Source organism: Hippocampus comes, unplaced genomic scaffold, assembly GCF_001891065.2.
Source record: "Hippocampus comes isolate QL1 unplaced genomic scaffold, H_comes_QL1_v1.1 scaffold174, whole genome shotgun sequence".
Taxonomy (NCBI): domain Eukaryota; kingdom Metazoa; phylum Chordata; class Actinopteri; order Syngnathiformes; family Syngnathidae; genus Hippocampus; species Hippocampus comes.
The window spans coordinates 6,273,476-6,285,392 of NW_017805983.1; the positions used below are offsets into that span (position 1 = coordinate 6,273,476).

Consider the following 11,917-nt stretch of genomic DNA (forward strand, 5'->3'; position numbering starts at 1 on the left):
TATATATATATATATAAAATGTCTCTGTATATCATATCTCTGTAAGTATTGGATTTTTGCATCTCTAATTTTGTACCTAGTGGAATAAATGTAATTGGCGCTAGTCATGGATGTCAGGCTCTCTGCCGTGGTGTCCAAGAAGCTTTAGTAAATTGCTCCCTATGTGTTGCACATTACCTTGCAACTGTCTTTTTATTTTGGGAAACGTACGCAGCAGCTTTTCAATGGCCATCTCATTTCGAACATTTGCCATTTTGTACAGCTACTCAAACAGTAAGGAAATACAATGTGGAGATTTTCAATCAGCTATTGATGAGGCCAGTCGTTGCTTGTTAATTTATCATTCATAAAATGCTTCTTGTTGTTGCAGAAGATAACAGTTGCTGAATGCATTGAAACACAGAGCAAAGCAATGACTATGTTGAATATCGACCAACTCTCTTACTTACTCAAATTTGCACTCCAAAAGATTAAGCAGCCTGGGGTAAGTTATCAATCAAAATGTTTTCGCAACTGCAGGAATTATAAGCCTGAAATAACACATCCAAACTCTTTCCATTGCAATCATTTTCCCTTATGTCCTCATACCGAGCAGACAGAGCCCTTCCAGAAACCCGTGTCCTTGGAACAGCATCCTGACTATGCTGAGTACATTTTTCACCCCATGGACTTGTCTACTTTAGAGAAGGTAATATTTTATTGAATTTTCAGAGAAGTTACCAGCTTTCATAGGATATTGAAACATTCACCCCCCCACCCTCGTTTCAAAACAGAATATCAAGAAGAAAATGTATGGCTGCACTGAAGCCTTTCTGGCTGATATGAAGTGGATCTTACACAACTGCATCATTTATAATGGAGGTAGACCACTGACATGTTCATGCAAACTTGTTTGCAAAGGAAGAATGGAAAAAATCACACTGTGCTTGTTAATTTATTCCAGGAAATCACAAATTAACAGCAACTGCAAAAGTTATTGTCAAGATATGTGAGCACGAAGTAAATATGCTTTATTTCAATTTGAATAATCACTTGAGGCTTTGTAATTCATGGAAAAAAATGTCATGTTTGTATTTCTCTGTGTTTTGCTTTTTTAGATGAATGAGATTGAAGTATGCCCTGAGTGCTACTTGTCTTCGTGCCAAAAAAGGGACAACTGGTTCTGTGAGCCATGTGTACGTTATTGGCATGATTTCTCAAATAGGTGTGTGCTTAATCTTGAATTTGAATCATTTTATTTTAATTTTTTTTACACCAACAGAGTCAGCCTCATACACTGGTCTGGGCCAAGCTCAAAGGATTTCCCTTCTGGCCAGCAAAAGCTCTTCGTGAAAAAGACGGGCAGGTAGATGCACGGTTCTTTGGACAGCATGACAGGTGAGGTCAACTCCAGAGATTAGTATATTGCTTGAATTTCAGTACGGCTCAGCAAAACCTTGTCAAGTTGTGTCCACTTGTATCCTCATGAAATTTACCCGACTTTTCTGCGCAGAGCTTGGGTCCCCATCAATAACTGCTACCTCATGTCCAAAGAAATCCCTTTCTCTGTCAAGAAGACAAAGAGCATTTTCAACAGTGCCATGCAAGAAATGGAAGTTTATGTAGAAAACATTCGTAAGAAATTTGGAGTTTTTAACTATGCGCCATTTCGAACCCCTTACACGCCCAACAACCAGCTTCAAATGTTGCTGGATCCTTCCAACCCTAGTGCTGGTACAGTAAAAACAGAGAAACTGGATAAACTGCGCTTTAATTTTGATTTAACTGCATCTCCAAAGATGGTTCTTAGTAAGAGTTCCACACCCAGTGGTCTGAATCGGAGAGTCTCCATGACGGACATGCCTCGGTCCCCGATGAGTACAAACTCTTCAGTTCACACGGGCTCCGACGGAGAGCAGGAGATGGAAAAGGCTGGTAGAAATTCTGCCTTTCACTACAGCACTGGAGAGGAATCCATGGACTGCACAGGTAAGTCTCTTCTCTGGTTCCACATTACCCATTTTAATCAAATACACAGACAAGTGAAGTGAAATTGTTAACAGACATTTTGTTGTAATTTCAGCATCTCCTCTCTCAGGAAAGGTTGGTCCAGCAGGCAGCTTGACGGGCAGTCCCAAGCCACTCAACCCGAGCTTGGTGTCCAAGCAAGAGAGGCCCGCATCCACGGGTGGCATCCTCAATCTCAACCTCGGTCAGCACCACAAAATTGTCTCGTGATTACAAAGTCTCAAATGTCCTCAGTCCACCCAATTAGAGATTTTTCCATTTTCTGTTCAGATCGAGTGAAAGCTGAGATGGATCTGAGAGAGTTGAGCGAGAGTGTGCAGCAGCAGCAGCAACAGCAACAATCGGGGTCAGCTACCCTCCCCACGCCAAAGAGACCCATCAGGAGTCTCGACAAGACTATTGAAAGCTGCAAGGCTCAGCTTGGTAATTACAAACCCATGAGTATGACTTGCTTTATATACTTTTTAAATCAGTTTGTTCAAAGGAACAGCATGTAGTAATTTAGGGCAATATATGCAAGTCTCTGAATAAGTGATTTCACATCGCTGTTTTCGGGTCAAAACTATGTAAAATATTTTGCGCCTCTTTAAAATGTATTGTATCGTAGGGCTGCACAATATCTCCCAAAAATATCGTCATTGCGATAATGGCCTGTGTAAGATGCATATCACAAAGATGTGCAATGTGTTATACATGGAATTGTGTGCTTTGATTTTGACCAATCAAATGCAACCTTGAAAGCACATTTTCATGTTGTTGTTTTACATTTACGATTCTAGAAGTGTTTTCATCACTTTTTTTCATGTAATTATGACTTTATTGCTGCATTAGTGTAGGTTAATGGTTGCAGCGTATTGCAAGCATATTCGGATTATGTTGCCACCATTGGAACGGAACTTCGCTATCTGTCGATAACTAAATGTATGACTGTGATTTATTTTTTAAAATTTTTTTTTTGGCTTCTATAGTTACCAACTGTGCAACCATGGATTTTTTTTTTTGCTTCACCCCTTTCCTCTTTTGCAGGGATAGATGAAATTTCTGAAGACGTATATAAAGGTGTGGATCATAGTGACACAGAAGACTCTGATAAATCGGACTCTAGTGATAGCGAATATGCCAGTGACGAGGAACACAAGCCAAAGAGCTCTGGACATGATGAAAAGGTCAGAGTGGATCGAAAGCGGCCCAGAGCAAATGCAGAAGCAGAGAATAAGGATTCTATTGAAGGGATAGTGGAAAAATCCACCCCTGCAACCCAGATCAAAGAGAAGCAGAGTAGCAATGCCCAAGAAGAGGCCGTTCAAGAAAAGCCCAGAATGACCCAGTCTCAATCCCTCACTGACAAGCCAAAGACCTCAGAGGAGGGGAGAACATCTCATGCAGCATCAGCAGCAGAGCAAGACTCTGATTCTGAAAGAGAGCTGGTGATTGACCTCGGAGATGAACACGGAGCCCGTGACTCTAAGAGGTCAAGAAAAGACACGAGTTCCAAAACCTCCAAAGAGACCAATGTTGCCAAATTGGAGGGTAAGACGATTGCTATTGGAGAGGAAATTATCATTACATTTCACTCCTACACTGTCACGAAATTCTGTAAATTTACCATGAACTTACAACAGTATCTTACTCTTTGGTAGAATAATTGTCAAATACAGTCAAACCTCGGTTTTCGAACGTCTCTGTTCTCGATCAAATCGGTTTTCAACCAAAAATTTTGAGTTTTTGATGCCTCGGATGACGACCGAATTTCGGTTCTCGAACAAACTGAGTGCACTTCAATGCATCACTTGACTCCTCTCGCCTTCCTTACACGAGGAAGTGACGCTTCCTCGGGTAGACGAGGAAGTGACGCTTCCTCGTTTAGCGTTCCATTGTGAACAGACGTGTTCAATAAAGATTTTTTCTTTTTAAAAAAGAGCGTGGTTTCGGTTTTTGAACAAATCGGTTTTCGAACAATCTTCTGGAACGGATTATGGTCGAAAACCGAGGTATAACTGTACAGTTAAATATTTTTCTACAGCATGGAAATTACCAGTTAGTCAGTTAACAACAACAATATATAACTGTAATTTAACAATCCAAAACTATGGATTGCTATAAATTTATGGTGTGTTGAATGAGCGGATACATGAATATCCATTGTGAGCGCTTTCAGTGTGTGACAGAAAAGCGACACAGAGTTGAATCCGATGCATTATCATTAAATGTCAGATTTAATGTTCAAACTGGCGTGTACTGTAAAAGTACCATAATGCAGTTATCCTACTGTCATATACTGTAATCCAAAATACAATAGTATACAGTTAAAATAAATTACCACGCCACCCAATGGTAATATACTGTAATTCAAAATACAATACTATACTGTTATAATAAATTGCAGTAGGTGCATCATAAAAGAAAATAAAATACTGGCGTCCCCGCTGCCAGTAATTTGCTGTTGTTTTACAGATGAGTTCTTTCCAGTGTATCTCTCAATATTTCCCTTTTCTCAGGTAAAGTAACCAATTCCACTACAGCTGTTGCGCCAGCCGCTTCCACCTTGAAAAATGCCTTGCAGCCTTCTACAACTGCACCCAACCCCGTTCCCACTGCCGCATCTAGTCAGCCTGGTGCTGCCTCAACTCCCAGCAGCACTTCAAGCACACCCTCCACGTCTGTTGCATCAACCACGCCAGCAGTGAAGAAACAACGCCCCCTGCTGCCCAAAGAAACAGTGCAGGCTGTGCAGCGAGCAGTTGTTTGGAACCCCACCAAATTGCAGACGTCCTCTCAGAAGGCTCACGTGCAGAAGCAGCAACAGGCGGAGCAGTCAACGGCACAGTCACAAGGGCAGGTGCAGACACAAAGTCAGTCTCAGCAGAATTCTTCAAGTACCCGCTACCAGACCAGACAAGCAGCCAAAGGTGCTTATAAATGCACAAAACATTGATCTGAATCTTTTTGTGAACACATTTAACATATTTCTGTTACTATTCATCCCATCTAGTTCAATTGAAAGACTCTCCTCAGGGTGCTTCAGCATCAAGTAGCTCATCCTCCTACTTGTCAGGAGACTTGCCAATCCCGACTGCTTCTGCAGATGCAGCTGCAGATATAGCCAGATACACAAACAAAGTAAGTCCTTAATGCAGACTAACTGCAGTTCTATACTGCGAAAAGGTCTTAATGCCTGTAATTGGCCTATTTTGTTTGATTTATTTTGCACACATTTACTTCACATGTTTAAAATCATTGACAAGATCTGACCAAACCGTTCCAGATTATGGACTCAATCAAAGGAACAATGACTGAAATCTACAATGACCTTTCGAAAAGCACTTCAGGAAATACAATCGCAGAGGTGAATGTTTCTTTGATTGCCCTTGATCACACCTTACAAGAATTACTTATTAACTTGTTTTGTTGTTCCAAAGATTCGACGGCTGAGGATAGAGATTGAGAAACTTCAGTGGTTGCATCAACAAGAGTTGTCCGAGATGAAGCACAATCTGGGTATGTTTCTTGCTTCAGTGGTTGTACAACACTGTGCTGTTTAGCTATTGCATATAAATAACATTGCTAAACAAATTTTTACTGTATATTTTTCATAATCAGACATGCAAGTAAACTTTCCATCTCTAAGTAAAATTTGCTATTGACCAGTGTAATTTTGATTTTGTAATAGTTATGCTGACTAAATCTCCAAGTATGAAAGTATACAACGTAAGATTGCATATATGGGAATTTCGCATTGTTGTAAACCTCCTTTTGATTCCGAAAGAATTAAGATGTTTTCTGAGAGTACATATCAATTCTTTGTTGTCATGCAACCATCACATAGAATTGACGATGGCAGAGATGAGGCAGAGTCTGGAGCAGGAGAGAGAGAGGTTGGTAGCGGAGGTGAAAAAGCAGATGGAATTGGAAAAGCAGCAGGCTGTGGATGAGACAAAAAAAAAACAGTGGTGCGCCAACTGCAGGAAGGAAGCCATCTTCTACTGTTGTTGGAACACCAGTTACTGCGATTACCCCTGCCAGCAAGCCCACTGGCCGGAACACATGAAGTCTTGCACGCAGTCAGGTAATAAGACCATCACACCATTTCCATTCCTGTCAGGTGATTAACTTTCAGCAAAATAAAGTTCATCATCTTCATATATTGTCTGACTCAAAGCCCAAAACATATTTACAGTGTGGATCATTCTGTTGATACGTTGTGTTTTTCTTGATCCTTCAGCTTCAGCTTCGCAACAAGAACCAGAGGTTGAGCCCAACCCGGACACTTTGAGCAAATCGACAGGCAATTCCCCAGTCACACAAACTCTGAATGCCCCAGCAGGAGCGGCCGTACCCTCCTCCTCATCAACCATATCCGACAAAAGCAGCTCTCCCACATATATCGACAAGAGCAAGGACAGTGTTGGGCTTACTGTGACATAACTGTTACTCCACATCGTGGCATGTATTCCAAGGCTGCTGTGGACCTTGATGTGTCACATTTGGAGCTTTAGTGCCTGCTCAGTGACCCTTCACTTTCGGTTTCCATTCCCAAATGCATGGCGAACATTTTTGTTAATTTCGATGTTCTTTCGGCTTCATCTTGTGAACGTATTTGTTAATAACAAATCAAATGTGATTCTCTGTTTTCATACTGTTGTTTTGTTATCACTATGTTGCCACTTAATTTTTCGTCTGAACAAGATTGTAACTAACTGCAGTATCTTTGTTACACTAAAAAGGTTCATTGCTGCTCACAAATGCTTAAAGGCTGTATTTTTTTTTTTTAATCACCACACCATGTGAGATGTTGAAACAGCCTTGAATAACTGATTCTCAATTATCTTGGTGGCATCAGAAGTTTTCTGAGTTTTGCATCATTGCATTTACGTTTCATGTCGGTGGTTATGTTTTTCATCCCACATTGTATAGGTCTAAGAAAAAAAAACTGTGTGATTTATGAAAAAGATTTAAAACATTGTAAGTGTAAAAAGTTTTTGTAAGAAGATACATGAACAATATTTATTATGTTTTATAGTATGTTTTGATGCAATCACATTTTTATGTGTCTAAAATTTATTTGACCGAAAATTACTCATGAATGTCAGTACTGGGTGAAGTCTGTTAAACTGTTTTTCCAAAGTTAAAGTAAATTCCGGTCAGACTGTTTGAAATTGTGTATACTTGAATCATTTTGGCTGGTTATGATTACATGAGCATGTCTAATTTGAGTTGGTGTCTCGTTATTGTTTACATATTGTAAATACAGTAAGATGAGTCGTGAAGAAAATAAACATGTTCTCGATATTTTCGCTACTGATTGGTTTGCTTGGTGTTAAAACAATTTTTATCACATCCATTTTTCTTGTCAAACCAAAAGCGACAGCCATGCTTCCACACGTGACCGCAATGCACGGGCATAGTAAACGGAAAAGGAAATTACGTTGCGAGAACTCGCAGCGTCGTATCGCGATGTCTTGAAAGTAGAGCAAAGCAGAAAATGGATCGTTGTGCTAACAAGCTAACAGGACATTTCCAGTGTTAGTTGGATAGTAATCCACTTTTGTCGGAGGTATGCGTTCAGATTTCCTCGTGGCGGCCACGCAAAACAACACACAGCCGTTAAAGGTTAGATTTGTCTCAGTACATTAATAGATCGTCGCAGTTAGACTAGCTCCCAGCAGTTAGCCAAACTAGCTGTTCTATAATGTCGTCTGCTTTACTCGTCTGCTCAACTGCTCTGTTTTTTTTTTGTGGTCAAGTGTTTGTGGTCAAGAACGCTCCCGTTCCTTTTAAATGTCTGGAATTTGATGAGGAAAATGACATGATAGTGCATTGTATTTATCGTTTGGTTAATCGGATGTCTTGACGTTTCAGATTACAATGATTACAGTTAACAAAGATTTGCGCAATGTATGCCAGGCCCTTGTCGTCACCCTTTCAAAATCAACAAATATCTACCAGCCTACGAGCCAACCAGGTGAACCCACAATCCAGAGCACACCAAAGTTTTATTCTATCTATATATGTGAAATATGGGTCCCCAGTATACAGCAACTGCTGGGTCCGACTTGCATATGTAGAGTAGTTTTCAGAATGAGCATTATAACCTTACTCGTCCGTTTTGAATACACTTTTTGCACTATTTTGTCTTATATGTTTTATGTATGATGTATTTTCACATTTAAAATGGGCTCTTACTAGATTTCGCTTTATTTAGGACAATTTTAATTATATTCTGGCGTAATTTCATTTTATTTTTATGGTACACACATCTGACTTTTTTCATAATTTCAAATTATCTTGTGAATGTGAATATATTCAGAGTGGAGTAAACCTGATTACCCATCCGGCACTTTCAAAGGTGCAAAATTGTATTTTGGATAGACCATGAAAATGTGTTTATTTTATGCATTTCTGGTATTTGACATCTTAGAACATGCAACTGTACAGTACATAATAACGGAGGAGCTGTTTAAGACACCCAAATAACATCATACAAGCACGCCATCAAGTATGATCAACAAACTATGTATAAATATATACTGTACACGACATACATTAGGTATGTGTGCAACATTTCAAAAATTAACTGTTTTACACGAAACCAGAGTTTTCAGACAAAGCTTTTACGGTCCTTTATATGTCATCCCGTGACAAGCATTAAGAAAGTGACAACTGTTTAAAGCAATGAAAATGCACCAATTTATGGCCAGCATCTTAATTCAAATTCAATTGGGGTAGAAGAATTCGGTGTGACCTTTTTTATACCTGTAGAATCAGAATTTCAGATTTCCATAGCTTTTGTAATTTTTATCCTGTTTTCAAAAGACTGCCATCATTGGAAATCTCGCTAAACACAGAAGCAGAAAACATAACGATGCTGGTGATTATTTCTAATTAGCTCATTAAGTAATTCCAATCACTATGGAAAACTGTAGGTAAATATCAGCAGAACAATAATAATTAAAAAAAACCTACAATGAATATTAGATTGAAATTTTCAGCAGAAAATATCTGAAAGACCCCTTTTTGCAAAGTAATATAATGTATAAATAAGATAAAATAACCTTTATTTGTCCCACACTGGGGAAATTTGCAGTCTACAGCAGCAAAATTGGGAGGGAAGGGAAAAAAAAGTGTTTCATTGCACAAAATGTACGGTAATATGAATCTGTAGTAAAATACAGCAACTAAGACAAAAACAATGACTATTATTGCTCTATTTTTATAATCGATGACATATGTGGAAGTAAAAAAATTAAGAATGGAGAATGAAAATAATACTCCATTAGTCGCTAATATACATTTTAAGGAACAGATGTATCACAGTTGGGACACCTTTGTAGTTTATAAAACTTGTGAAGTTAGTGTTGGAAGCAACTTAAATTATGAGCCATCATGGTGGGTTAGAGTAAGATTACAAGAGAACAGGGGGTTTGTCAACTACAAAATGTTAACCAAGCCTGATACCCTGTGTACTTGATCTTTCGAGAAATTTCGAAGTTGTGTTTAAAACTATGACACCTGTTCCACATCATCATGACTGGATTATTGTTGAAAATTGCAGCTGCAGTGGTTCCACCGGCACTCAAAATGTGTGATCATGACTGTGGCGTGTTGAGTGACCATTTTTTGAGTCATTCAGCCACGGATACTCGCATACCTACATACATGCCACACAAGTTGCTAGAGCCAAGTGGCAGAAGGGCTGTCGAGGTTGCAAGTCGCAAGATCCAATGAGAACCCAGTTACAAAATGAAATCTGGGCAATCCGGTTCAGCCTGCCAGACGCAAGGCTATCGAAGAGGGCCTAACTTCCCCACCACACAAAGCACACACTAGCCTTCACCTCCATGCAGGCATCCGCTGTCATCAGTAATTGATAAGGTGACTGGGCTAAGCTCATATTTGAAGAGAGAAAAGAGCTCCATTTTTTCCGGGCCTCCTAACACCAACAGTCAAATAATGACTGAAGGTCACAAATAACTTTTCTACTGACCTTCATTCCCTTTTTCCAGAACTTCATAGTCACTGCCTTGTTCAAGATGGGTGCACTGAATGCCTTTTTTGGACTCATGTAGTCTTGGACTGTAGCTGGGCAGGTATGAATTGTTTTACTTGCAGTTGCACTTGCATCACTATGTACCTACCTGAAAGCATTTGTAACACTTGGAGTTATGCTGATCATCAGCTACAGGTAGGTCCATGATGCCATTCAGCTGGAGTTTCACAACTTACCGCTCAACCATCCTGTCGTTCTATACATTTAGGCAAACTCACACCTTTGAAGGATGGAAGGCCGAGCAAAGTGTAACATTTTTGAACTGGATTCCTTCTGTTAGAATTTTCAGACTTTTTTTTCACAAATAAGAGACCACAGAACAAACAGTGTTTTGAGTGCCCAATGTCAGATAGTTGAGGATGAGTGACTTGCTTTCTCGATTGACTTTGTCATGAGTCTGACTTGTGCTTGCTCACATTTCGAGAGCAAGAAAATCAAATGTCTCAGCGCGCTCAAAGGGGGACTCGGCAAAAAAACAAACCAAAAAAAAACACGAGGAGTCACTCATTTGTAGCACGCTTGCAGATGCTCATTGCGGGCGCACTCCTGCAGCCTCGCAAAAAAATAAAGTTTCAACCTGCACATTTTGTGTTACAGGAACACACCCTCACAAATAAGATGTTTTCTGAGGTAACAAGGTATTGGGTCCATGTGAGCCAGCGATGAGTGCAGGTTTCTGCCTTGAAAACTTGCTTATGGTCACTCTGTGTCTGTGACAGGTCACCTGAATCAAGTTCGCTGACACCAGCGCGACTGGGCCAGGACAAAATTCATGAACAAACATGATGACATCAACACATTCTCGCTTTTTAAAAATATGTAATGTAAATTATTGTGAGTTTTATCCACTTAAATTAATCAATATCATTGGTCTTTTTATCGTGCTGAATTTTTTTTTTTCACCAGTTAGGTTGAATCCTTTTACAAGGAATGACTTGGACAAGATATAAAGCCCAGAAAATAAATGTCAATAATGTTAAATATTCAGTTTAATTTTACACTGCAAAGAAAGTAACTACACAGAAGTATCATTTTCGTGACTCATACAGTATAAAGATGTGAAATATGAAATCATCAAAATTTACCATGTTATATCATGAAAATACAGGTCCAATGCTAGTTCTGGCAAGACAAGAATACAATATAGTACATCTTTATTGATACAACGCTTTCACTTTTCGCTACAGCTGTAACAAAGCACTTTTACAGAATATTTAGGATAAAATAATAATCGAACAGCACACGGAACAACAAATCTACCTGGGCCGCCACTCAAAAAGGCTTAACGTAGGACCCTGCAGTGTGCCCATTAGTGCATGACAAATGTTTGACACCTCGTAAGTTTCAGTTTTTTGATTAGTTGTGGTTCTGTGGGATAGTTTCTTGTCCAGTGGACCCTTGCTATACATGGGGGATTGGGACATAGGGACTGGGCCAGCCTGCAAGTCATGAAAATCTGCATAGAATTGACAGCAAATATTAAATGCATTACAAAAGTACCCCCCCCACAAAAAAAAAAAATATATATATATATATATATATATATATATAAAATGCAAACACAGGTTTTTGCGATTGGCGGATTTCATCTCGACAAGTAGCATTCTGCCAGAAAACAATTTTTGTAGTTGTCTCAAAGAAGTTAACTTTTCAGCGATCGGTATTTAACGTTGTTAGCCATTGTAGCATTCTACAAAGTTTAAACATTAACAGTTTGGATAAATAAAAAGAAAAGTGTGCTTCAATCATCATTCAATTAACCACAAAAAATAATTACAAACAGTTCCTAAATATTAAATGTGATTGTATTGTACTGTACTTAAGTTAAATACAACTGAACTGTACTTATGACCCCCCCCCCCC

The 11,917-nt window shown here is 39.2% G+C and overlaps 2 protein-coding genes across 17 annotated transcripts in view; both read left to right on the forward strand.

Annotated features, from left to right (window-relative positions):
- Nucleotides 1–7,296, forward strand: part of LOC109528543 (protein kinase C-binding protein 1-like) — a 20,820-nt gene extending 13,524 nt beyond the window's left edge. For 7 of the 12 annotated variants that reach the window (XM_019891300.1, XM_019891305.1, XM_019891302.1 and 4 more), the window contains 16 exons: nucleotides 371–484; nucleotides 596–688; nucleotides 774–861; nucleotides 944–999; nucleotides 1,098–1,175; nucleotides 1,262–1,377; nucleotides 1,493–1,968; nucleotides 2,063–2,191; nucleotides 2,278–2,430; nucleotides 3,034–3,537; nucleotides 4,506–4,916; nucleotides 5,000–5,127; nucleotides 5,273–5,353; nucleotides 5,427–5,505; nucleotides 5,834–6,073; nucleotides 6,230–7,296. In XM_019891300.1, coding sequence (XP_019746859.1) covers nucleotides 371–484; nucleotides 596–688; nucleotides 774–861; nucleotides 944–999; nucleotides 1,098–1,175; nucleotides 1,262–1,377; nucleotides 1,493–1,968; nucleotides 2,063–2,191; nucleotides 2,278–2,430; nucleotides 3,034–3,537; nucleotides 4,506–4,916; nucleotides 5,000–5,127; nucleotides 5,273–5,353; nucleotides 5,427–5,505; nucleotides 5,834–6,073; nucleotides 6,230–6,432 — 2,949 coding nt within the window. In that variant the 3' untranslated portion in view covers nucleotides 6,433–7,296. Of the gene's footprint in view, nucleotides 1–370; nucleotides 689–773; nucleotides 862–943; nucleotides 1,000–1,097; nucleotides 1,176–1,261; nucleotides 1,378–1,492; nucleotides 1,969–2,062; nucleotides 2,192–2,277; nucleotides 2,431–3,033; nucleotides 3,538–4,505; nucleotides 4,917–4,999; nucleotides 5,128–5,272; nucleotides 5,354–5,426; nucleotides 5,506–5,833; nucleotides 6,074–6,229 lie in introns of those variants that run through there. The other 5 variants (XM_019891297.1, XM_019891296.1, XM_019891298.1 and 2 more) reach the window with 2 other exon arrangements.
- A 159-nt stretch (nucleotides 7,297–7,455) lies between these two features.
- The window catches only part of LOC109528533 (death-inducer obliterator 1), a 38,930-nt gene continuing 34,468 nt past the window's right edge, over nucleotides 7,456–11,917 (forward strand). For 4 of the 5 annotated variants that reach the window (XM_019891252.1, XM_019891254.1, XM_019891256.1 and 1 more), the window contains exon 1: nucleotides 7,456–7,617. The gene's annotated coding sequence lies outside the window, so the exon portion shown is untranslated. The remainder of the gene's footprint in view (nucleotides 7,618–11,917) is intronic. The other variant, XM_019891253.1, reaches the window with a different exon arrangement.